This window comes from Rhinoraja longicauda, chromosome 25 (assembly GCF_053455715.1).
Source record: "Rhinoraja longicauda isolate Sanriku21f chromosome 25, sRhiLon1.1, whole genome shotgun sequence".
Taxonomy (NCBI): domain Eukaryota; kingdom Metazoa; phylum Chordata; class Chondrichthyes; order Rajiformes; family Arhynchobatidae; genus Rhinoraja; species Rhinoraja longicauda.
Genome location: NC_135977.1, coordinates 19,612,416 through 19,635,810, shown reverse-complemented (window position 1 = coordinate 19,635,810; position 23,395 = coordinate 19,612,416). Strand labels below are relative to the sequence as shown.

General features: G+C 40.6%; 1 protein-coding gene across 3 annotated transcripts in view; it reads left to right on the top strand.

Moving 5' to 3' along the window:
* LOC144605895 (uncharacterized) overlaps positions 1 to 23,395 on the top strand; it is a 116,110-nt gene that overhangs the window by 53,502 nt on the left and 39,213 nt on the right. For 2 of the 3 annotated variants that reach the window (XM_078421546.1, XM_078421545.1), the window contains exons 15-17: positions 992 to 1,118; positions 7,891 to 8,024; positions 20,253 to 20,306. In XM_078421546.1, the coding sequence (XP_078277672.1) occupies positions 992 to 1,118; positions 7,891 to 8,024; positions 20,253 to 20,306 (315 nt within the window). The remainder of the gene's footprint in view (positions 1 to 991; positions 1,119 to 7,890; positions 8,025 to 20,252; positions 20,307 to 23,395) is intronic. The other variant, XM_078421547.1, reaches the window with a different exon arrangement.

The window sequence follows — 23,395 nt, the reverse complement described above, 5'->3', positions numbered from 1 at the left end:
AATGCCGGAGTATTTAAAACTTCAGACCGATGAACGGTCTCTACCCAAAATGTCACCTATTCCTTTTCTTCAGAGATGCGGCCTGATCCGCTGAGTTACTCCAGCATTTTGTGTCTATCTTCTATAGGAAAACATGTATGGTCGAATGATCACCACCGTACACGTGCTCAATTGCGCCAGTACCATTTTCTTGGGGTGAGATCAGTTCTGGTCCAGGACATTGGAATCAAAGATTGGCAGTGTTGGAATGGAACCACATCTCACCCAGTCAGGCAGGCACACCGACTTCAAATCATTAAGGAAGCAATTGAGTTTTTGCCACAATCCAGCAGTTTTTATAATAACTTCTGGTGCTAACCACTATTGGACTATTTGATCATTTCAACTCAGATCTTAAAGTTCTGTTGCTAGAAAACTCCTGAGTAACTTGTGCAAGGCAGTTGCACTGCTTGAGCAAAAGAAATGATTGCCAATTCTGTAACTGTACTTCTCCCACCGCATCCAAATAACACAGCATTTTATGAAGAATTTTTAACTAATTATTAATTAGGGGTGGCACGATGGTGCAGCGGTAGCGTTGCTGCCTAGCAACATTAGAGACCTGAGTTCGTTCCGGGCTATATGTGCTGTCGGTATGGAGTTTGTACGTTCTCCTTGTGACCACGCAAGTTTTCTCCAGTGCTCCATTTCCTCCCACCCCAAAGACGTACAGGTTTGTAGGTTAATTGGCTTCAGTAAAAATTGTAAATTGTCCCTGGTGCGTGGGATAGTGCTAGTGTACGGGGATCGCTGGTCGGCGTGGACTCGGTGGGCTGTATCTCTAAACTGAACTAAACTAAATTATATTTTGTGTAGATGTGAGGCTCTTCTGCATCAAAAAGTTATACTGCGTGAGCATCTAAAATATGATATTTCTCTTGTCGCGCTTGCAGGAATAATTTTAGAGCGCAGTACGATGTCTCTGTGAACAATGGAAACGTTCATTTTGTAGGAATTGACTTTTGAAATCGAACCGGGTAACGTGGTCGCACTGGTTGGTCCATCTGGTGGAGGGAAGTCAACTATGGTCAATCTGATAGAGAGATTCTACGACCCAGATTCTGGAAGAATATTACTCGGTATGATATTTCTCAACAAAATTAAATGTTATTCATTTATACATATGTTTAAGTCTTACGTGCTTCAAACAACAGGCTGAATCTAATTAACATTTTTATGGTGAAATATATTAGACTGTCTAAGAACACGGCAGCACTGTGGCGCACCGTAGAATTGCTGCCTTACAGCACCAGAGACCTGGGTTCCATCCTGACTAAGCGTGCTGTCAGTACGGAGTTTGTACGTTCTCCCTGTCACCACATGGGTTATCTCTGGACGCTCCGGTTTTCACCCACACTCCAAAGATGTACGGATTTTAGGTTAATTAGCTTTGGTAAAGATTGTAAATTGCAGAAATAAGGATAAGTAATGAAGAGAACAGTTGTTGCATATGCTAAAAAGTAAATACTGCAGAGTTAAGGTTTCTGTCTTTGTCAATGCTGGCTGACTGAGCATTTTCATCATTTTATTGTTTTCGCAAACATAATGCTTGGCGTACAATGAGGATTTGTACTTCATTTGTACTGCTATTGAGGGCGTGCAGCGTAGGTTTACTAGGTTAATTCCCGGAATAGTGGGACTGTCATATGTTGAAAGACTGGAGCGACTAGGCTTGTATACACTGGAATTTAGAAGGATGAGAGGAGATCTTATCGAAATGTATAAGATTATTAAGGGGTTGGACACGTTAGAGGCAGGAAACATGTTCCCAATGTTGGGGGAGTCCAGAACAAGGGGCCACAGTTTAAGAATAAGGGGTAGGCCATTTAGAACTGATATGAGGAAAAACTTTTTCAGTCAGAGAGTTGTGAATCTGTGGAATTCTCTGCCTCAGAAGGCAGTGGAGGCCAATTCTTTTAATGCATTCAAGAGAGAGCTAGATAGAGCTCTTAAGGATAGCGGAGTCAGGGGGTATGGGGAGAAGGCAGGAACGGGGTACTGATTGAGAATGATCAGCCATGATCACATTGAATGGCGGTGCTGGCTCGAAGGGCCGAATGGCCTCCTCCTGCACCTATTGTCTATTGTCTATCATAAAAATACTCCAGTGAACAACAAAAAAAAGTGAAGGTAATTGTGCAGGATTTTCCACGACAATGAAATCATCAACAGAGGCTCTAAGTTAGACCATTCTTCCAAAACATCAGAAAATGTTGCAGCAATCAAACAGTGTATGGCTGGGGTGGCGCAGCGGCGCAGCGGTAGAATTGCTGCCTTACAGCGTCAGACACCCGGGTTTAATCCCGACTACAGCTGCTTTCTTTACAGAGTTTGTACGTTCTCCCTGTGACGTGCTCCAGGGTGCTCCAATTTCCTCCCACACTCAAGACATACAGGTTTTGTAGGTTAATTGGCTTCTGTAAAATTGTAATTTGTCCTTACTGTGTAGGATTGTGCTAGTGCACGGGGTGATTGCTGGTTGGCGCGGACTCGATGGGCTGAACGGCCTATTTCCGTGCTGCATCTATAAAGTTTAAAGACCATAGACTGCTTTCAATGATGAAATGGAGGCCAGCATTCCAAACCCCATGCAGCTTGTTGTCAGCGGTCCACATCTATTTGGAGCTGGTCTTTATTAATTTTAAATGTAAGATCATGAACTTGGAAAATACTTTGTTCCATCATTTGTGGATTAAAAATGTTGAAAAGCTGGCAGCAGTGGAGGTCCAGGTTGTCACTGAGACCCCTATACAGAGATGATAAATGTCCTGGGCATATTGCAATAATTTATTTTTAAAGTGAATGGGATGCTGGATTTTCCATCATGAGAAGTGGAATGCAGGGGTTTAAAGCAATGATGCAGCTGTGAAACACATTCTGACTATCACACATGAGGAAAAAGATGTTAACCTTGGAACAAGTAAACTCAGATTTACTGGAGAGATATCTGAATTCTGAGGGTTAAATTCTGGGAAAGGGATAGAAATTGGAATTGTATGTTATGGACTGAGAAGATTGAAGGGTGATGTGATTCAGATTCTCAACCGTTAGGATAAGTGAAAAACATTTGGCTGATGAGGAAGTCAAGGAATAATTTAGAGGAGGAATCAGAAATCTCAAAACACTTTTTGAAAGAGCAATAGATGCCAGGTTAAATTTAAATCTAATTTTAAGAACCAAATGCAGTTCAGGTTATGGGGTGAAACACAACAGGTGTATGGAGTTGGGTCAGAGTGTAGTCACAGTCTCACTGAATGCCAGGACATGGTCGACAGGCTTAAGTGTCTGATACTGCTCTGACATTCATACGTTGTGCACTGAATCATTCCATATCGTGTGGACGCACCATTTAATTTAGTGAGCAATAAATTTAGATCAATGTAAATGAATAATTACAGGCTTTTTTTAGTTTAGCTGGTTCAGGTTTAGTTATTTAAGATATGTCCAATAGTTTATTTTATGTAGTTATTTACATTCTTTATTTTAAGAATATTTTGCACATGTCCTTTGTATTGTATCCTGTTTAAAAACGGATTAATTTACCTCAAGTGTGTTGCTGAACCAACTAAATGTATTTTGTAGGATTACTGGGGAACTAAAGCAGCATAATTGAACTAGGAGACATCCAAACCATCTTATTGTAAACATTATGTTGCCCGATGTAGTCACTATCTTTCTCTGTATGATGCATAATCAGAGATTGCATTCTCTGATTTCTCTCTTCTATTCATTCAGATACGATATTTCTTAAATTTAAGGAACCAAGAGCAGCTGAGAATGTAAAACGAACAAAATATTGACTAAATTGAAAACAAAGTTATTGACAAATATGTTCCAGAGCCTCTTCCAAACTTGCATATAACCTCATTTTTTCTTGGTCCAACCCAACATACAGAGTGCTATTTATTTAAGGTTTTCCAGTTCCTTGTGTATCCATGGCAGTTTTGTTTCAAGTTGGAAAATGTAACATTTTTCACATTCTGGTATGATTATTAAAACAATCTGCACAATCTGCTTTTTCCAGCGGTCTTTATAGCAATGAAATTTCCATTTAAAAAAATGAAAACATTGCCGCCCTTGTGTAAAAGCCCTTCATTTAAAAGTCACTTTGATTTCAACACACTACTGAGACTATTCTCTTATTGTGTAATTTCCAACTTGAGCTTGTACCCTGCACATATGACTTTCAAATGTTGAGAAGGGTGGGAAGAAAGGTAGAAGATTGACAATTTGCTGCAATTTGGAAGCCTCATTTAATCACATCTTGTACCTCCTCCAGGTCACCAGGGTGTGATCTGTTTGGAGGGTGTGAATATACATTGATAACACACGGTTTTCTTGAGAATATGTAAGCTATTTGCTTTGGGGAAGAGTTTGAGCCATTTTTTCTTTCAAATTATTCTTTGTGATTTAATTTTGAACAAATTCCTACTTTCGTAATTTTGCAGTTATTTAACCATAAAATACATTTTTCTGTAAATGAAAATTACAACAAAAGCAGTCCTTAAGATTTTTATTTCTCATTTGCAATCATTTACAAATCAAATTGGATCTTTGGAATTCAACTTATGCTCTGGGTCAAATGCTTATATCAGTGAAGGTCTCGTGTGTATTTTGGCATAAGCTGGGGACTTGGGATATGTTTTTCATTTTTGATGTGCGTCTTTCAACAGTTCGTCTGTTTCCAATTGGGGTCTTCGGCACTGAACGGAATATTATCCATCAATTTCAGTTACCTGTAATGGGCTTCCCCTTGTGATGCCTGATAATCATTGTTTCACTGTAGATATAAATAGGTGGAGTTTGTTTGACTATATTAGAGTCATAGAGTCCTACAGCACAGAAAGAGGCCCTTCGGCCCATCGCGTCCATGCCGCCCGTTACCAAACACAGTCTAATTTTAATCCCATTTTCCCGCATTTGGACCGTAGCCCTGAATGTTGTAGCATTTCAAGTGCCCATTCAAATGCCTCTTAAACGTTGTGAATGTTCCCGCCTCCACCATCACCCCAGGCAGTGAGTTCCAGACTTCAACCACCCTCTGGGTGAAAATTTTCTTTCTCACATTCCCCCGAAACCTCCCTCCCCTTACCCTGTATCTATGTCCCCTCGTTGTTGAACCTTCCACCAGTGGAAGAAGTTCCCCGCCATCTACCTTATCTATGCCCCTCATGATCTTGTACACCTCGATCATGTCCCCTCTCAGCCTTCTCTGCTCCAGGGAAAACAACCCCAGTCTGCTCAGTCTCCTCATAGCCGAGGCCCTTCATCCCTGGCAGCATCCTGGTGAATCTCCTCTGCACCCTCTCCAAAGCTATCACATCCTTTCTATAATGTGGTGACCAGAACTGTACACAATACTCCAGCTGTGGCCTCACCAGTGTTCTGTACAGTTCCATCATTACCCCCCAACTTTTATATTCGATGCCCCGGCTAATGAAGGCCAGTAACCCATATGCCTTTTTGACCACCCTGTCCACCTGTCCTGCTGCCTTCAAGGACTTGTGTACCTGTACTCCAAGGTCCCTCTGTACCCCTGTCTTCCCTAGGGTCCTTCCATTCATGGTGTACTCCCTCTCCAAATTATTTCTGCCAAAGTGCATCACCTCGCACTTTTCAGGATTAAATTCCATCTGCCACTGCTCCGCCCATCTGACCATCTCATCTATATCTTCCTGCAGCTTGCAGATCCCTTCCTCGCTATTCACCACCCCCCCCACCTTTGTGTCATCTGCAAACTTGCTGATCATGCCCTGTACGTTGACATCCAGATCATTTATGTAGATTACAAACAGTAAGGGACCCAACACCGATCCCTGCGGCACCCCACTGGACACCGGCCTCCAGTCACAGAAGCACCCTTCTACCATCACCCTCTGCCTTCTGTCACTAAGCCAGTTTTTTATCCATTTTGCCAAGGTGCCCTGGATCCCATGGGCACTGATTGAACCATTTCACCACGGTTTGTCCCCAAACTTGGCGTAATCTCCTCAAGTCACGCATTTTTAAGCAGAAATTCTTTTCGGTCTAGATTGCGTTTGTATAATATTTTGCACTAGTTTAAAAGGCCTAAGGCTGAAGGCTGGCTCTGCCCAGAAAACAAGCCACGCCACAGGATGTATCTCTCACCAATCGGAGATTCAGCCATTTGCTCTCTTCTTGGAAGATCCTTTGAATATTAAGCTCATTGTTTCAGGACCCAAGACATTGTTAAGCTTTTCAGTTTACCACGTAATTTCTGTCCCACCAAAACAATGTGAAACCGGTTCTATATATACTTTTGTTTTACATTATTTTTCACTCGGGGCTAGTAGATTATCATTGATTAAATATGTTGATTCTTTGTGGCATGTATGTTGATTCAATCTACTTCAAGTTGCCACCTCAGTGTTTTAAGGAACATTTATAAGGTTAACATTTAAAGATATTCTGCACGATTGTGCTGGTTCAAAGCTTGTTTTGCATTTGCTGCGCTGGTAATGAGGTTCAGCAATAACTTGAAGAAACTTTTCAACAAGCATAGTTTTGGATGCAATTTACTTGAGTAAAAGCAGAAAATTGTAAAAAGGTTCAACTGATTAACAGCATTTATGGAGAATACAAACAGGGTGAATATCTTATGTTAATGGTCTTTTGATAGAACTTGAATATTGCAAAATAAATAGCACTGTTTTTGGCATGTGGAAGTGCTCAAAGTTGTAATGAATTAGTGGATCTCAATTAGGCTGGCAGCCAAAGGACTCCAATTGTCTCCTTCTACTAAAAGGGATTGTAACATCGGCTAAATTTACATCCTTATTTCTGCGTTGTGAAGCAGTTTTTTTTAAAGGAGCAATCATCAGGCGAGCACAATATCAGGCCCAACGCAATTTTGAGGACCAGCACCTCATATTCTGCTTGGGCTGCTTACAACCCAGCGGTATGAATATTGATTTCTCTAATTACAAGTAACCGTTGCATTCCTTTTCTCTCCGTCCCTCTCCCACCCTAGTCATTTTATCACATTGCCCATAGCCAACAATGGACCATTGTGGGCTCTGCCTTTCCCGAGTCATAACTTCCATTTTGTTCTCAAACTTTTCATACCTCTTGTTTTTCTCTACCCTGACTCTGTTTGAAGAAGGGTCTTGACCCGAAACATCACCTATTCCTTTTCTCCAGAGATGCTGCATGACTTGTTGAGCTAGTCCTGCATTTTGTGCCTATCTTCGGTGTAAACCAGCATCTGCAGTTGTTTCCTACACGGTAGCGCAGCGGTAGAGTTGCTGCTTTACAGCGAATGCAGCGCCGGAGACTCAGGTTCGATCCTGACTACGGGTGCTGCACTGTAAGTAGTTTGTACGTTCTCCCCGTGACCTGCGTGGGTTTTCTCCGAGATCTTCGGTTTCCTCCCACACTCCAAAGACGTACAGGTATGTAGGTTAATTGGCTGGGTAAATGTAAAAAATGTCCCTAGTGGGTGTAGGATAGTGTTAATGTGCGGGGATCGCTGGGCGGCACGGACTTGGAGGGCCGAAAAGGCCTGTTTCCGGCTGTATATATATGATATGATATGATCAGGCTCAACTGAGATTCAGACATTTAAAAATATATAGTTATGGTTGTAGAAGGAAATTACAATGATTCATCATCTTTGGTCATAAATTGGGGTTTGAAAATAAAACCACTGGTCCCCATATTCAAAGTGCAAGAGTACTCAGCAGGTCAGGCAGCATCCGTGGAGGGAATGTGCATCTGGCGTTCCTTGTGTCTGCATTTGGTATCTGTCTGATATGGTAGTAAAGTTTGTTGTTTTTGGAGCTTTACATTGATCAATAAACTTTAAAATAATTTCATGTGTTTTTTAATTAGGAAGATTCAATCTGCAAAGCTTGGATCCTCAGTGGTTCCGGCAGAAGATATCGATCGTTAGTCAGGAGCCTACGTTGTTTGCCACATCTATTAAGAAAAACATAACATATGGAAGAGATGCGAACATGGAAGAGGTAGGATATTACAAACTGCTGCAGCTCGACTGTGCAGTTGCAACATGCAGAGTTTTGGAAAATAAAATGCTTGTATAAAACATTATGAAACTTAAAGCATAGAAACAGGCCTTCAGGCCCAACTCGTTCATGCTGACCAAGATGCCTTATCTAAGCTGGTCACATTTTCCCGTGTTTGGCCCATATCCCTCTAAACCTTTCCTATCCATGTACCTGTCCAAATGTATTTTAAATGTTGTTATAGTCCCTGCCCCTACTATCTTTCTTTGGAAGCTCATTCCATAAATCTAATTGTGGAAACTCAATCACCCGTGCATCTGCAGTTCCATGTGTCAGTACTTGGTATCTGTTTTGATTTTCCAAGATGAAAACCATCACAAAAGAGATCAGAAATGCTTCTATTTGCCTGACGCGCTGAGTTCGTCCAGCATTTAGTTTTTTGCTCGATTGCGGTCTGTTGTGTTTCCATCTCTGATTCTATTTGCATATTACCTTTACAGCCTCAGAGTGTCTCGAGCAGATACAACCAATGCATATTAATAGTCCTTAATGATAGTATGTGAAATGAAATCAAAGCCATTAATCTTACCTCAGATTTAAATTTGGATTTTCTGTTTTATCCTTTGCTGTTACTGGAAGTTCAAGACTCCAATTCTTCATTTAGTTCACATTATTTTCTTTCGGGTTAAAAAGGCTTTATAATTTTGTTCAAGTAGTGAACTCCTAACACTAATATGAATTCTTCTTTTGGCTCAACCAGCCATAAGCTGTGAATTCTCTTTGACACTAGATGTTCAACTCCATTAGTAAGTTTATAAGGGAGTAGAAAGGAAGTAGTAAAAATGAAATATGGATTTTAATGAAATTGATTAATACAAATTTTAAATATCACTATTAAAGCTGCATCAAAGGGTTATGGGAAGTAGAGCTTGTTTAGACTGGAGAAGATAGAGAGACGTATGAAGTATTTAAGATCCTGAGAGTATCAGCGCGTTAAATGCTTATGATAAATCCAGGAAAGATGCCAAAAGAGTTTGGGTCGAGGCTCCAAAGAACAGAGGAGTGGACAGAACAAATAACCTCTTGGTGAGAATATAAATTCAGAGCAGCTATAACTCAATTATGATCAAATGGATCAAAAGAATTCTTTATTGGTTTTTCACATTCCTTTTTGTTTCCAATCACACTTGGAAGTATTTGTAATAAAAAAAGGATTACCTACCAGGAATACAGCAGTACATTCTACTGGAGGACTCGGATTAGTGCTAACACAATGTTTGGTTCTCAGCTCACCATATCACTTTGAATAATTTGTGGGCTATGGATGATAATATCTGTAGAGATCTGAATACTTGGAACAGCTGTTGGTTGTGAAAGAAGAATTATAAACACAGGCAAGCTCGAGCGTGTTTTGCCATTGGGGGCTTGTGCTTGTTGCAGTATTTCAACATGAAGCATAATGGAGAGGAAAAACATTGAACGATCCATCCATCCAGCTTATCCCACATGACTGCAGTGCCTTCTGCACCACTCCACCCAAAAGCCATGTAATCTCCCATGAGCGATAGGGGGGGGGAATCGATTAAATCCCAGGCCAGATGACGAAAGGCAAGTTAATTTGGAAAATTCCAAAGCACTCCCCTTGAGTTATCAAAACTAGACCGCGCGATGACTTTGACCTTTGTTAATGGAATACAGCAACTGTGTGTGGGGATCTCGAGTCCAGCCAGAATCATCTAGTTTTTGTCTGAAAGAATTCAATGACTCAGCATTCACCACATGGGCCAGCAGTGACAGTTTACTTTTTCGGGGGAAAGATCCTTGCCCACTGTTAAAAATCAGTAATTTTTTCATTTACCTCGTGTATATTTTTAGTTTCGTTTAGAGCACAGTAACAGACCCTTCGGCCAACTGAATCTGCAACAACTAGCGAATCCCGCACACTAATACTATCCTACACACACTTGTGTGTATAGGATTATGTCAATTTATCCAAAGAGTGAAATGTTGTGTTGTTAACTCATCAGCACAATACTCTGTGGCGAGTTGACTAAAGGGTGAAATTGTGCATCATTGTTTGGGGTGGCATGGTGGTGTAGCGGTAGAGTTGCTGCCTTACAGCGCCAGAGACCCGGTTACGATCTTGACTGGGTGCTATCTGTACGGAGTTTGTACGTTCTCCCTGTGATCATGTGGGCTCCAGGTGCTTCGGTTTCCTCCCACACTCCAAAGACTTACAGGCTTGTAGGTTAATTGGCTTCAGTAAAAAAAAAAAGTAAATTATCCCTGGTGTGTAGGATAGTGCTAGTGTACGGGGTGAGCTAAAGGGCCTGTTTCTGTACTGTATCTAAGTCTAAAGTCTGGCAGACCTGCATCACAGTAGTATAGGCCACACTTTTCTGATGTTGTTTATTGAAGATGAAATATTCACCTCTCAAAATCCTTCCTCCACCTTAATTGTTTTCCTGAAATTATAACATCCTGACTTGGGTAAATAACATTGTTCTGCTGTTGATTCTGGTTTATAATTCGGGAGCTCTCGCTGTCCCCACCGTCTCAAGAGAAGCTGGGGATGGGCATAGATACTGGCCTTGTGTACACTGTCCGGAATCCAGAGAATTCGTTTTAAATTAAGGAGAGGGAACCTGTTGATTATGCAGGGTAACAAAACGGTGATGGACAGACTGTTTTTCAAGGCCAAAGCACACAAAGGTAAGAAAAGCCTACTAATAAGAATAGGAGCAAGGAAAAGGGGAAAAAGGCAAAGAAAAGGGCGGGAAAGATGAGGAGAGTTTAGAAAGGGTACAGAAGGAGTTCACCAGGATGTTGTCTGGATTAGAGAGTATTAACTATAGGAGATGCTGGACAAACTTGGATTATTTTCTCTGCAGCATCGAAGTCTGCGAAATGACCTGATAGAAGTATATAAAGTTATAAGAGGCATAGACAGGGTAGATAGTCCATTCCCAGGATGAGTGAGGAGGATGGGGGGGGAGAAGAGTGGAAAGGAGATTTACGAGACAAGTGTTTTTACAACAAGAGTGTCAGTTTCCTGGAAAGTGCTGCCAGGAGAAGTGGTGCAAGGCAGATAAGATAGCAACATTTAAGAGACATTTAGACAGATACATGGCAGATTTAAGACAGATGTAGAGATTCTTGGCTATTAAGGGAATAGGGATATGGAATTATGGCTGATCTTCTATTTCAACACTATTTTTCCGCAGAGTGCGGAAATAGAAGATCAGCCTTAATAATAAGTGGTAGAGTGGGTGCAAGAGACTGGATAACCAACTCTTGCTTCTGCTTAAGCATCTGTGGAGGGAAATGGGCTGTTAACAAATCAGATTGTGGTCAGACAGATGACTGCTTGTGTTAATTTGAATATGTAACCTTTGCTAATGTCTCCCTTTTTTAATCGGTTGCTAATTTTCATTGCTGTTTTTACTTCAATTCTACCATTTATGAAATTATTTTGTCTTCTAATTCCTTTGTCCTTGCACAATTGTTTCCAGACAGCGTTTTCAAAGCAACTTGATTAGGATCTGCAGATTTTACAACCAATAGAAAATACTTTACATTTGTTTAATACCAAATGTCAATTTGGTATTAACATGCGCTTTTAAGAGGGCCATAATGTTAATGAAAACTTTTTTTTGTTTCAAGTCGCGATTTTTCTATCTCATGAACCTTGTAGTCTTGATAAATGTATTGTCACTCTTCTGACACAACTTGAATGTATGCATGTGCATATTGACTGGAACAACAACAATTTCAGTCAAATCTTGTCCTACCTCGTCAAGTTTATTTTCCCTTTATAGAAGACGCTTTGTAGGTCACCTCTGCTTTACTTGTGGTGAAGATGCTCTTTGGCTTTTCCAATATTGTGAGCTCCCAGTTTTCATGGGACATCTACTGGCAGTGAGCAATTTTATGTGCAAAAGGAAGAGATTCTTTGCTGTGTGTCCAGCTGCCATTAGAACAATGTTGGTTGAAATACCACCATATTATTTGCCTGATATTTTAACTGAGAGACTTTATAGTGCAGGGAAAACCAATGATGGATTTAAAAAAAATCTCTTTCCTAGGAATCAAAAAATCATATAGAAAGGGTGGCACAGTGGCGCAGTGGTAGAGTAGTTGTCTTACTGCGCCAGAGACCCAGATTTGACCTTGACCATGGGTGCTGCCTGTATGGAGTTTGTACCTTCTCCCCGTGACCTGCATGAGTTATCTCCGGGAGCTCCAATTTTCTCCGACACTCCAAAGACGTACAGGTTTGTAAGCTAATTGGCTTGGTAAAATTGAAAAATGACACTATTCTACACACACTAGGGATAATGTACGGGGATCAAGTCAGAGCAGGCTTGTTGGGCCGAAGAGCCTGTTTCCGCGCTGTATCTCTAAACGAAACTAAACTGGATTAATATGTTACTGCGGTGTTTTCTAATTTTACAACATTAACTTGAGGTTTGAACGCGTCGCGACCTGCTCCATCAACACCTTTTTGCAGTTGGATATTTTTGTGAACAGCACTCGTGTTTTCAATTACATGTTTGTCAGGAGCGTGCACTTGAGAGAACTAGGTGTAAAGTATGCTGCAGTGCAAAAATGAGCCACTTTAAAGATTGCATCTGAACTTAGTTACAATTACATTAACTAGTCATTAATAAATCAACGGCAATTTATAATGGATAGAATACAGATTGTGAAACCAATTCTTTTAATAAATGTGCATGGATTTTTTTCAATTGGAAGTTTAATTGGAGTCAGCTGCATGAATTCATGTAGTAACTGTTTTAAATTAACAAAGGGAGCTAAGGAGCAAAGAACTAAATATTTTTTCTTTGCTAATGAGTAACTCAAATGTAGATACATAGACTGCATAGAGCCTTCCATTAATTCATGCAAGCACCTCTTTTATTTTGCACATAAACTGACTACAAAAAGTCACACGCAGACTAAACATGTTTAGGCACCTCACCAAACCTTGCAAGTCCATTCATATTTTCAGGCATAAACAAATTACAGGATACCATGCAGACCGCTTACAGTTATTTGCTTGAAAGTTCTGATTCTGAATTTTTGAAATTATCTATCTAGTTACGACTTTCAGTGGATGGGTTTGCATGCAGAAATTGACTTCTGTATTATAAATGTTTAGGGGCGGCACAGTGGTGTAACAGTACAGTTGCTGCCTTACAGCGCTAGACAACCAGCTTCAATCCCTACTAGGTGTGCTCTCTCTACAGAGTTTGTACTTTCTCCCTGTGACTGCCTGGGTTTTCCCCGGGAGCTCCAGTTTTCTCTCATACTCCAAAGATGTACAGGTTTGTAGGCTAATTGGCCTCGGTAAAATTGTAAATTGTCCCTAGCGCGAAGGATAGTGCTAGTGTACGAGGTGATCACTGGTCAGCGCCGGTTCGGTGGGCCGAAGACCCTGTTTCTGCGCTGTATCTCAAGTGCAAAAGTCTAAAGAAAGCAAACTTGAATTATAAAGAAAAACAAATCTTGGAAGTATAACGACGCCTCTGGTCCAGTTGAAATGTCATATTATTTGGAATGACCGTCATTTATCTTTTCCAATGCTATTGAAAATATTGTATAGACACAAGCCACTGCAAATGCTGTTTAATAAAAAAAACACAAAGCCCTGGAGGAACTCAGTGGGTTAGGCAGCATCTCTGTAGAACATACATAGGTGAACATGGATATATAATTGTAAATATTATATACATACTGTATGTAAGACTTGCAATTTATACCAGTGTAAATCTGTGTGAGGGGGATATAGATCTTGGGAGCTAAAGAGGACAAATCCTTTTCTATAGATACACAAGACTGCAGGTGCTGTAATTTGGAGTAACAAACTGTTGGAGGAACTCATGGGGTCAAGCAGTGTCTGGGATGGCTGACGGATGGTTGACGTTTTGGGTCGAAATCTTGCATCAAGACAGAGTGTGGAGAGGAGATTTCCGTTCTGATGCAGGGTTTGGCCTGAAATGTCGACCAAACCCTTTGCTACATTAGCAAGGTGCTGTTTGGGCATGTGTACATTGAACATAAAACAGTACAACACAAGAATAGACCCCTTCAGCCCACAATGTATATTCTAAAACATAATGCCAAGACCATCACCTATCGACCCACACATTACCCCTCCATTCCCTGCAAATCCACATGATTATTCAAAGGTCTATTGAATGCCACTAATATATCTGCTTCAACCACTACCGCTGGCAGTGCATTCCAGGCATTTGCCACCCTCAATAAAAGCACTTGGCCCACACATCTCTTTTAAACTATGCCTGTCTCATAACGCAATGCCTCCAGTCTTTTGCTTTTTCTATCCTGGGAAAAATGTTGCGACTGTCTACCCTATCTATGCCTCATAATTTTATATACTTCTATTGGGTGTCCCCGCATCCTCCGGTGTTCCAGAGAAAACAATCCAAGTAAGTCTAACCTCTCCCTGTAGCTCATACCCCTAACCCAGGCATCATTCTGGGAGAAGGTCAGGGAGAAAAATATTGAAGGTTGCATCTCTTGCAACGTACAGTGACCTAGTGGAAACTGCACACGTTCCTGCAGTCTTAATGACTTAATTTGCACATCCAAAGTTCCAACAACAACAGCCTGGTGACAAAACAGCACACTATTTCCTTACGAAATGTGTAGGAAGGAACTGCAGATTTTGTTAAACTGAAGATAGACACAAAAAGCTGAAGTAACTCAGTGAGACAGGCAGGTTCTCTGGAGAGAAGGAATGGGTGACTTCCTTATCTTTGTCTACCAATTCTATTCTCCTTCATGCTTCCAAATTTCATGTGATTTTACTTACAAACGCTACTTGATACTGAGGAACTTGTCAACTGGGGTGTAACGAGTACAGATTCTCTGTCTGCCTGTCACGTAGCACAGCTGTAGTTTTGCTAGACAATGCTTTTTGTGTTTTATAGAATTGGTTTCTTATATGTGAAGAGCTTCATTACAGAAATTTCCGCTTGACGTTGCCTGCAAAACCTTAACAACATTGCCTGCCCACAAAATAGATGGGAAGCAAATGCCAGAGTGGTCAATGGAATATTGAAGTTAATAAATACATTGACTCACTTCCATTTCTTGTGGAAAATTACTTGGCATTTCACCTTACGATGCATTTAATTACTTGCCGTTCCTATCTTTGCAAGTTCCTGCTCTCCTGATCTCTGTTGTCCTCTAATCCTGACCATTTATTGATTCATGATTTTCATAGCACAGCCAATAATCAGCTGCTTGGGCCCCCAGAGTGGAACTTTGTGTCTAACCCCCTCAAATATGAAGTATAATGGGAGAAGTAACAGGAGCCTGTCAGAAAGATACAGAGGCAATCATGGGACATTATAATCGACCTATGAATCGGGAGAATCAGTTGTGGAAAAGTAGACTAGATGAGTCCATAGTTATTCAGGACAATTTCCAAAGACAACATGTTCTCGGACCAATCAAAGTAGGTTATACTAGATTTGTCAATGTGCATGTGATTGAATTTACAATTTCATCGTGAAGAGGCATCCCAAGGTAGCAGCCTTCATGCTAAGTGAGTTTTACATTCACTTTAAGGAAGAGAAAAATGGGACCAGAGCTGGTATTTGAAACTTATAATTGGTGTTATTTGAAGGCAATAAAGGAGAGGCACCTCAGGTCAAGAGTGTTTAATTGTTCCAAGCACTAGAGATTGGCATAATAAAATTCTGCCAGAGCTGCAGCTTTACAGGCACAATAACAGCAGATAAATATACAATAAATTATTAGTTACTCTCGGTAAACCAGACCATGATGGCGGAAGCAAACTACATTTGCGACTTGAGTAGTGCAAAGTCCATAGTGGTTTGATCTAAGTTAGAGCTGTGTAGGGTGTTTCAGTAGCCTGGTGATTGATGGAAAGAAGTAATTTTTGAACCTGCAGGTAATAATTCTCGGACTCCGGTACCACCTTCCCAATGGTAGCAAAGAGATGAGAGTGTGGCCAGGATAGGGTGGATTATTTATACCAGCTGCTGCCTTGAGCAAAGCTTCCTGTAGATCCCTTCAATTGTAGGGCAGTCAATAGCAGTGTCTTTAGACTTTGGAGAAACGAGTAAAAACAGAGTACGCCGACCAGCGATCATCCAGTACACCAGCACTATCCTACACACTAGGGATAATTTACAATTTTGCCAAAGCCAATTAACCTACAAACCTGTACGACTTTGGAGTGTGGGAGGAAACCAGAGCACCCGGAGAAAACCCACACGGTCACAGGGAGAATGAACAAACACCATACAGACGGCTCCTCCGACAGTTTGTTACTCCAAATTACAGCATTTGCAGGCTCATGTCTCTACAGAAAAGGATTTGTATTCTTTCATTCCTCAGATCTATTTTTCCCCCCAAATATTTACACTGGTATAAATTGCAAGTCTTGCATACGATATGAAAATAATATTGTACAATACTGGGATGGGCGGGTTGTTTGAAGCGAGGTTTGACAGGCTAGGCATGTGTGTTGGTGTTTAGAAGAATGAGGAACAATATGATTGAAATACATAGGATCCTGAAGAGTTTTGGCAGGATAGATATGGAGAGACTGTTCGGTAATCTAGAACTAGGGGTCCTCAATTAAAAATACGAACTTGCTCACCATCAGGCATTCTTTTTCTTTAAGTGTTGAGTGTTTGGAACCCTTTCCCAAAGGATGTTGATGAAAGTTTGTGACTATTTTTAAGGTAGAGAAGAATTTGATTTGCAAGGGAGGAAAGGTTACTGAGGGTAAGTGGGAATGTGAAGTTGAGGTCACAATTGGATCTGCTATATTCGTATTAAATGGCAGAGCAGCCTTGGAGCTAATGGACTTCATCTCATTTATGTTTGTGTACCTAACTTCACCTTTTAAGAGGTTTCTCAAAGCCTATCTCAGTGACCAAGCTTTTGATCATCTAATTATGTTCTTGTCCGAGTCAAAACTTGTTGATAATGCATCTCTTTAGCCCCTCTGGGTGTTTTATAATGGGAAATTCAGTTTATTTATTCCTCAACAAGGAATTCACTTCAAAAAATAAATTGAAGGTCTTCTACCACTGAATGAAAAAGCCAGCAGCATATGTTCTGTCTGTCAGCGTGAGAACAGTGTCAATTTAGAGCCCAAAAATAAATGGTAACTGACCTTGACTTTTGGACTCCCTGAAGTATTGCATTTTCGGAGTCCATTTCCTTAAAATTGTAACTTGAATGGATGTCTTCCTGAACCAGACAGGCTGACTGATGGTTTTTGTTGTTACTGAGAGCTTATCCTTGTTCCTGCTTGTGTTATAACTCATTCTCTTCTTTCCTTCCTGTCCACAAACTTTCCAATCTTTGGTAATATCTTAAACATATCATTATTTATATTTAGGCTGGAGAATATTGGTCATGGAGTTGGTAGTAAGGCAACAGAAAATGTTTAAGAAGGAACTGCAGATGCTGGTTTAAACCGAAGACAGACACAAAAACCTCAAGTAACTCAACGGGACAGGCAGCATCTCTGGAGAGAAGGAATGGGTGATGTTTCGGAAAACCCGAAACGTCACCCATTCCTTCTCTCCAGAGATGATGCCTGTCCCGCTGAGTTACTCCAGCTTTTTGTGTCTATCAACAAAAAATGTTTAAATGTTTGGCTTAGACAATGGCATAAAAGTGTCTCCAAGAATATCAAATGCCATAAACTTTCATTTATTATCTTTCCGTCTCTTAAAATATTGCTCCTGAAAACGTAATAGGCGCATGTAAGTGTACTGCCACAACCATGTACCAATTAATCACTTTGCCCATTCAAGGTGCAGAGTGTTTAATAGATTTTAATCCACTTGTAAGTCCACTGTTTCTGGAAATTGTATGAGTATCCATTGTAGAATGAACTCGCTGGTTTAGGAGATAGCAGAGACAAGATATTTTTGTCAAAACACAGTGCTGTAGGAACTGAACGGGTTAGGCAGCATCTGTGGAGGGATTTGATAGGCGATGTTTTGGGTCGGGATCCTTCTCGGAGTCTGAAGAAAGGTACTGACTCAATGCAGTCTATCCATTCCCTCCACAGATGCTGCCTGACCCGCCGAGTTCCTCCAGCGTTTTGTGTTTTGCTCAAGATTTCAGCATCTGCAGTTCATTGTGTCTCCAAGATATCTTCCTGTTGATCTCATGCACAATTTACTGGCAGATGACTAGAAAGAGATCAATAGTCTTTTTTTTAAAGGCTACCATATTAGTTTTTTGCACTAACCATTCTTGTTTGTATGGTATCATTTCATGGACCATTGCTACTGCAAGATTTAAGAACGGGTTAAAAAAAAAAGATCTACTACAATCATGGTGAAGAACCATTTTAACTCCATCATTTGACCAGTTGTCTCAATTGTTTATTTCTTAAGGGTTTGCAGCCAATATGCTTCATGCAATGCAATTGCTAGCAGGTAGACAAATAAAATTGCTCCCATATTTTACTATTGATAAAATTCCCATTATTATCTGATATAACAGAAATACATAAGCAAAACATTAAAATACAGCTGTTATCAGTCTGGAATTCTTGATTTCTGCAAGCTGCTAAGAGACTCCTTATTAGCCAAGAATAACCATATGCTTCCAGGGGAAAATCTTGAGAAACTAATACGAACGGAATAATTTTATTCTTTAAAAATGTACTAATCAAAAAACCTGAACTATATCGCAGCGGGAAAACCAGATGATAGTTTAGTCTTGTATTTCAACATTAGTAATGATGATTTATTCACAAAATGCTGGAGTAACTCAGCAGGTCAGGCAGCATCTCGGGAGAGAAGGAATGGGTGACGTTTCGGGTCGAGACCCTTCTTCAGACTGATGTCAGGGGGGCGGGACAAAGGAAGGATATAGGTGGAGACAGGAAGATAGAGGGAGATCTGGGAAGGAGGAGGAGAAGGGAGGGACAGAGGAGCTATCTGAAGTTAGTGATGATTATGTGTACCATAGATTTTCATAGTGAATGGGCTACTCTTCGGGGCACAGCAAAGTAATAAAAGAGGCATAGTTTTGTAAATGAGTAGCTTTTATTTATATTTAGACTGGAGAATGGTGGTCATTGAGCTGATGATAAGGCAGCAGAAATATTTTGGGACCTTTGATTTAGACAATGGTATAAAAGTTTCTAAAGGGATATCAAACAGTGCAAACAAAATAGAAATCTTGCTGGGACACCCGAGTATCTCAGGATGTTTAGATTTTTCTTTTTAATAAGAAGGGTCTCGACCCGAAACATCACCCATTCCTTCTCTCCAGAGATGCTGCTTGTCCTGCTGAGTTACTCCAGCATTTTGTGTCTACCTTTTTAATATGTCAACTTGAAGTTTTTGTGGTGTAACTTAAAGGATAAGTACATGTATTTGAAAGACCTGACAAGTTGTATGCCTGTATACTCACTGTATTTGTAATACCGGTAATCCCATTGTTGGTTATAAGCATTTAATTGTGTTGGAATGTATACTTAAGAAGAAATAAATGAATGGCTGGAGAACCAAGAAATCACACTTAAAGCCAGTTTGTTTGTCAGTTTCTGCTGATTAATCAGACTATGGGCATTGATTTTCTGCTTGCTTTTAAAGGATTAAATGTTCAAATTGAAGACATCTTCATATTGATAAGGTTGACCTTAGCATTTCAAATTTTTTTTTACAATTTACGCCTCACTTAGATCCTCTATAAAAGTGTGGTTGGTTTTAGTGTAACAGTTATATTTGCCTGTGTTTTGGATCTGAGGAAACCAAGTATTATATTTCAGCATAATCATTGTAGTGTAGGATAAAATTGCCCGGGAATACCATGTGAAGTGAGAAGAGCATTTTTTAAAATTGTATAATTGCTTTTATCGAAAGGACCGCAACATTTAGAATAAAAATGTGTCTTCTATTGTAATTACATTCTTTTTTTGACTGCAATTGCCGAAATTCAAATGTGATTTTTGCATCTTGTTTAAATTTTGACTGTGGCTGATACTCGCGTACGGTTTTGATTCTGCGGGTGTTATTATCAATTACCTTTTAACTTCTAAGTATTATAAGGAGTTGTTCAGTTGACTGCCTTTAAATCTTAAGACTTCACTACATCTTATTCTCTTTGCTGAATTAAGCTTTAAAAAAGCAAAGCCTGATGCTGTGATGGTCAAACTTTAGCTGAATGTAATTCTTCTTTCCTTTTTCCCAGGTGATTGATGCAGCCAAGAAGGCAAATGCTCATGATTTTATTCTGTCCTTTGAGGTAAAGTTATGGATGCATGAAATAATATCAGTTACTTAGTCCAAATCCAGTTTTTGCATGTAAATTAATGTGCTCATTGAAGTATTATTATACAGTATTCCAAGTTTCCCAAGTTAAGTTTCTGTTTGGTCTTCTTTTCGACTTCCATAGTTAGTTTGCTACCTTCTATTTTGTATTGCTGTCGATGTTTTAGTGTGATGAAATTGTTTTTAAGTTTTCATGGAGAGGATTATTTTCTAATAATTAACTTGCATTTGGCAATGAGGTTAAATCATTGCAAAAATTAGTTGGCGTAGTGTGTGTTTCCTTTGAAATGAGCTATAAACGTGCACCAAAGAATCAATTGCCAAAGATAGTGTTCGGGGGAGCCGCGCGGGCCCGATCCACCTGCCGAACAACCACGCCGCCGCTGACCAGACCAACGCCCTGGTAGGCCCGACTAGCTCCACGGGCCTCCCAGGGGACTGTGGTGAAGCCGGGCGGCGAAGCCTGTCTGGGCCGAAGGAGCCTCGGTGGCAGCGGGGGACATGGGGGCAGCGGGAATCCCCATGGCGGTGGAGCCTGGGGGGGCCGCCGTGAAGAACAATGGGGACCCGGCATCGGGGGTCTGCCGTGAGGGACGGTGGGAGAACAAAGGGGGACCCGGTATGGGGGGGGCACTTTAGTTTAGAATCCTCTGCCATGGGGATAGGTGTGCGTTCGTTTGTTCATTTGTTCTGGTAAAGGTGTTGTGCACATTGCAGCCAGCCAACAGTCACTTGTCGTTTTCTTTTTTTCACTTTTAATTTCAAGTTTTTGTGTACCTTGTTGTGTGTGAAACATAAAAACATAGAAAATAGGTGCAGAAGGAGGCTATTTGGCCCTTCGAGCCAGCACCACCATTCATTGTGATCATCCACAACCAGTAACCCGTGCCTGCCTTCTCCCCATATCCCTTGATTCCACTAGCCCCAAAATCTAGAGGTATGTTTTAGCTTAGTTTCATTTTTTAGTATAGAGATACAGTGCTGAAACAGGCCCTTCGGCCCACCGAGTCCACACCAACTAGCGATCCCCGCACACTAACACAATCCTACACACACTTGGGACAATTTACATTTATACCAATCCAATTAGCCTACAGACCACCTAATGTGGAGTGTGGGAAGAAACTGAAGATCTTGAAGTCACGGAGAGAACGTACAAACTCCATACTCCAGACAGCATCCAGGCCTCTGGCGCTGTGAGGCAGCAACTCTACTGCTGCGCCACTGCCTCAATGTGAAGATTAAGGCAACTGGGGCAGAACACAGGGTGGCCTGTACTTTAGACTTTACTTTAGACTTTCGGGATACAGCGTGGAAACAGGCCCATTGGCCCACTGCATTCGTGCCAGCGATCACCCCATACATTAGCACTATCCTACACACACTAGGGACAATTGACAATTTTTACCAAAGCCAATTAACCTACAAACCTGTACGTTTTTGGAGTGTGGGAGGAGACCGGAGCACCTGGAGTCACAGGGACAATGTATAAACTCCATACAGACAGCACCCATAGTCAGGATCGAACCCGGTTCTCTGGCGCTGTAAGGCAGCACCTCTACCGCTGCGCCACTGTGCCGCCCCTAACAGTTGTGACTGTTGGCAGACTAATTTCCCTCCGGGGATGAATAAAGTTTATCGTATCGTAGAAGTTAGAATTTAACGTTTTGGGTAGAAATGGGCGTTTTTTAACCATGTTTTGAAGTCCGAGTTTATGATTGTAACATGTTGAGGTTACATTAAATATGTCTGCAGCTATAACATTTTAAATAATGTGATTTCATATTATAGTCATGTATATTTTTTATTTTGTGTTTAATTGAATGATATTAGGAAGAAATAACAACAAAGTCTAGAGGATCCTCAGCAGGTTATACAGCATGTGGGAAAAGAAAAACAGAGTGAACCTTTAGGGTTCATAACCCTTCATGAGATTAGAAAGCATATTGAAATTGGGAGGTTAAATGTTCAATCTTTTGCGACAGAAAATAAATTAGAAAAGAAGTCCAGAATTAAACAAAGCCTGAGTGAATGAATGAAAAAATGTTGATGACATTTGAGGATTTAATAGCTGATAAAAAGTTTGGTTATGACCATTTTCAGTTATTTGAGACATGATCTATTCTCTCTTAATTCACGTCATCATTGCATTCTTCATTGGGACCTGGAATTACTGTGGGAATTGCTGGAAAATACCAGCGTCTGGGTCACAACTTTCAACTAAATTTAATGACCTGGAAATGTATGTGGAGGGCAAGAGATGGGAAAGTGAAGGGTGAGAGTTAAGTTTCGATGGATTATATCTATTAATACAATTCCTTTCAAGCAGTACATTTGTCAAGTCATTTTCAAACATTAATGGTTATTGTTGAAAGATGTGCTGTATTTTCAGAGTGCTTTGGAAAATGCAGCAAGTTTTTTTTATTAGTAATCCAGGTTGTCTACCATTAGAAAGAAAAATTGAAATAGTGCAGCTAACAGCCTTTTGCTGACATCCTTTGTATTACTTTCGCCACACTTTGGCGTTTTTATTCTGTGTAATTTTTTCATTTGGTTCATTAATTGGGGATCAAACTTTCCTGATGAGAGTTCATTGCATATCAAATGTAACATGTTATGTGTTTTCCAAAGTCTTTATAGAGTCATTGACACAAAGTTATAAAGTCATTAGGTGTGGAAACTGGCCCTTCAGCCCAACTTGGCGCCGCCGCCCATCATGACCCATCTATACTTGTCCCTCCATATAAATTGCAATTGATGTGCACTTTAACTGGTCATATTGATGATCATCTATTTTAGTTTGATGCTTAAATATCTCTAAGTAAGTAGACGCAGGGGTGAACTTTCTTCATGTTTGCGTCAAAGTGCTGAGTCCAGTACAGGTCATCCAGGAGGTAAGCGCCCAGGAATTGGAAGCTGCTAACTCTCTCCACTGCTGACCCACCAATGTGTGATCGGTCCCCCGATCACATATCCGAGATGTGAATGCCCAGGAATTTTAATTACTACTGCTAGTACATCAGTTGGAGAGGCTGTGTAGGGAGGAAATGCACATGCTGCTTT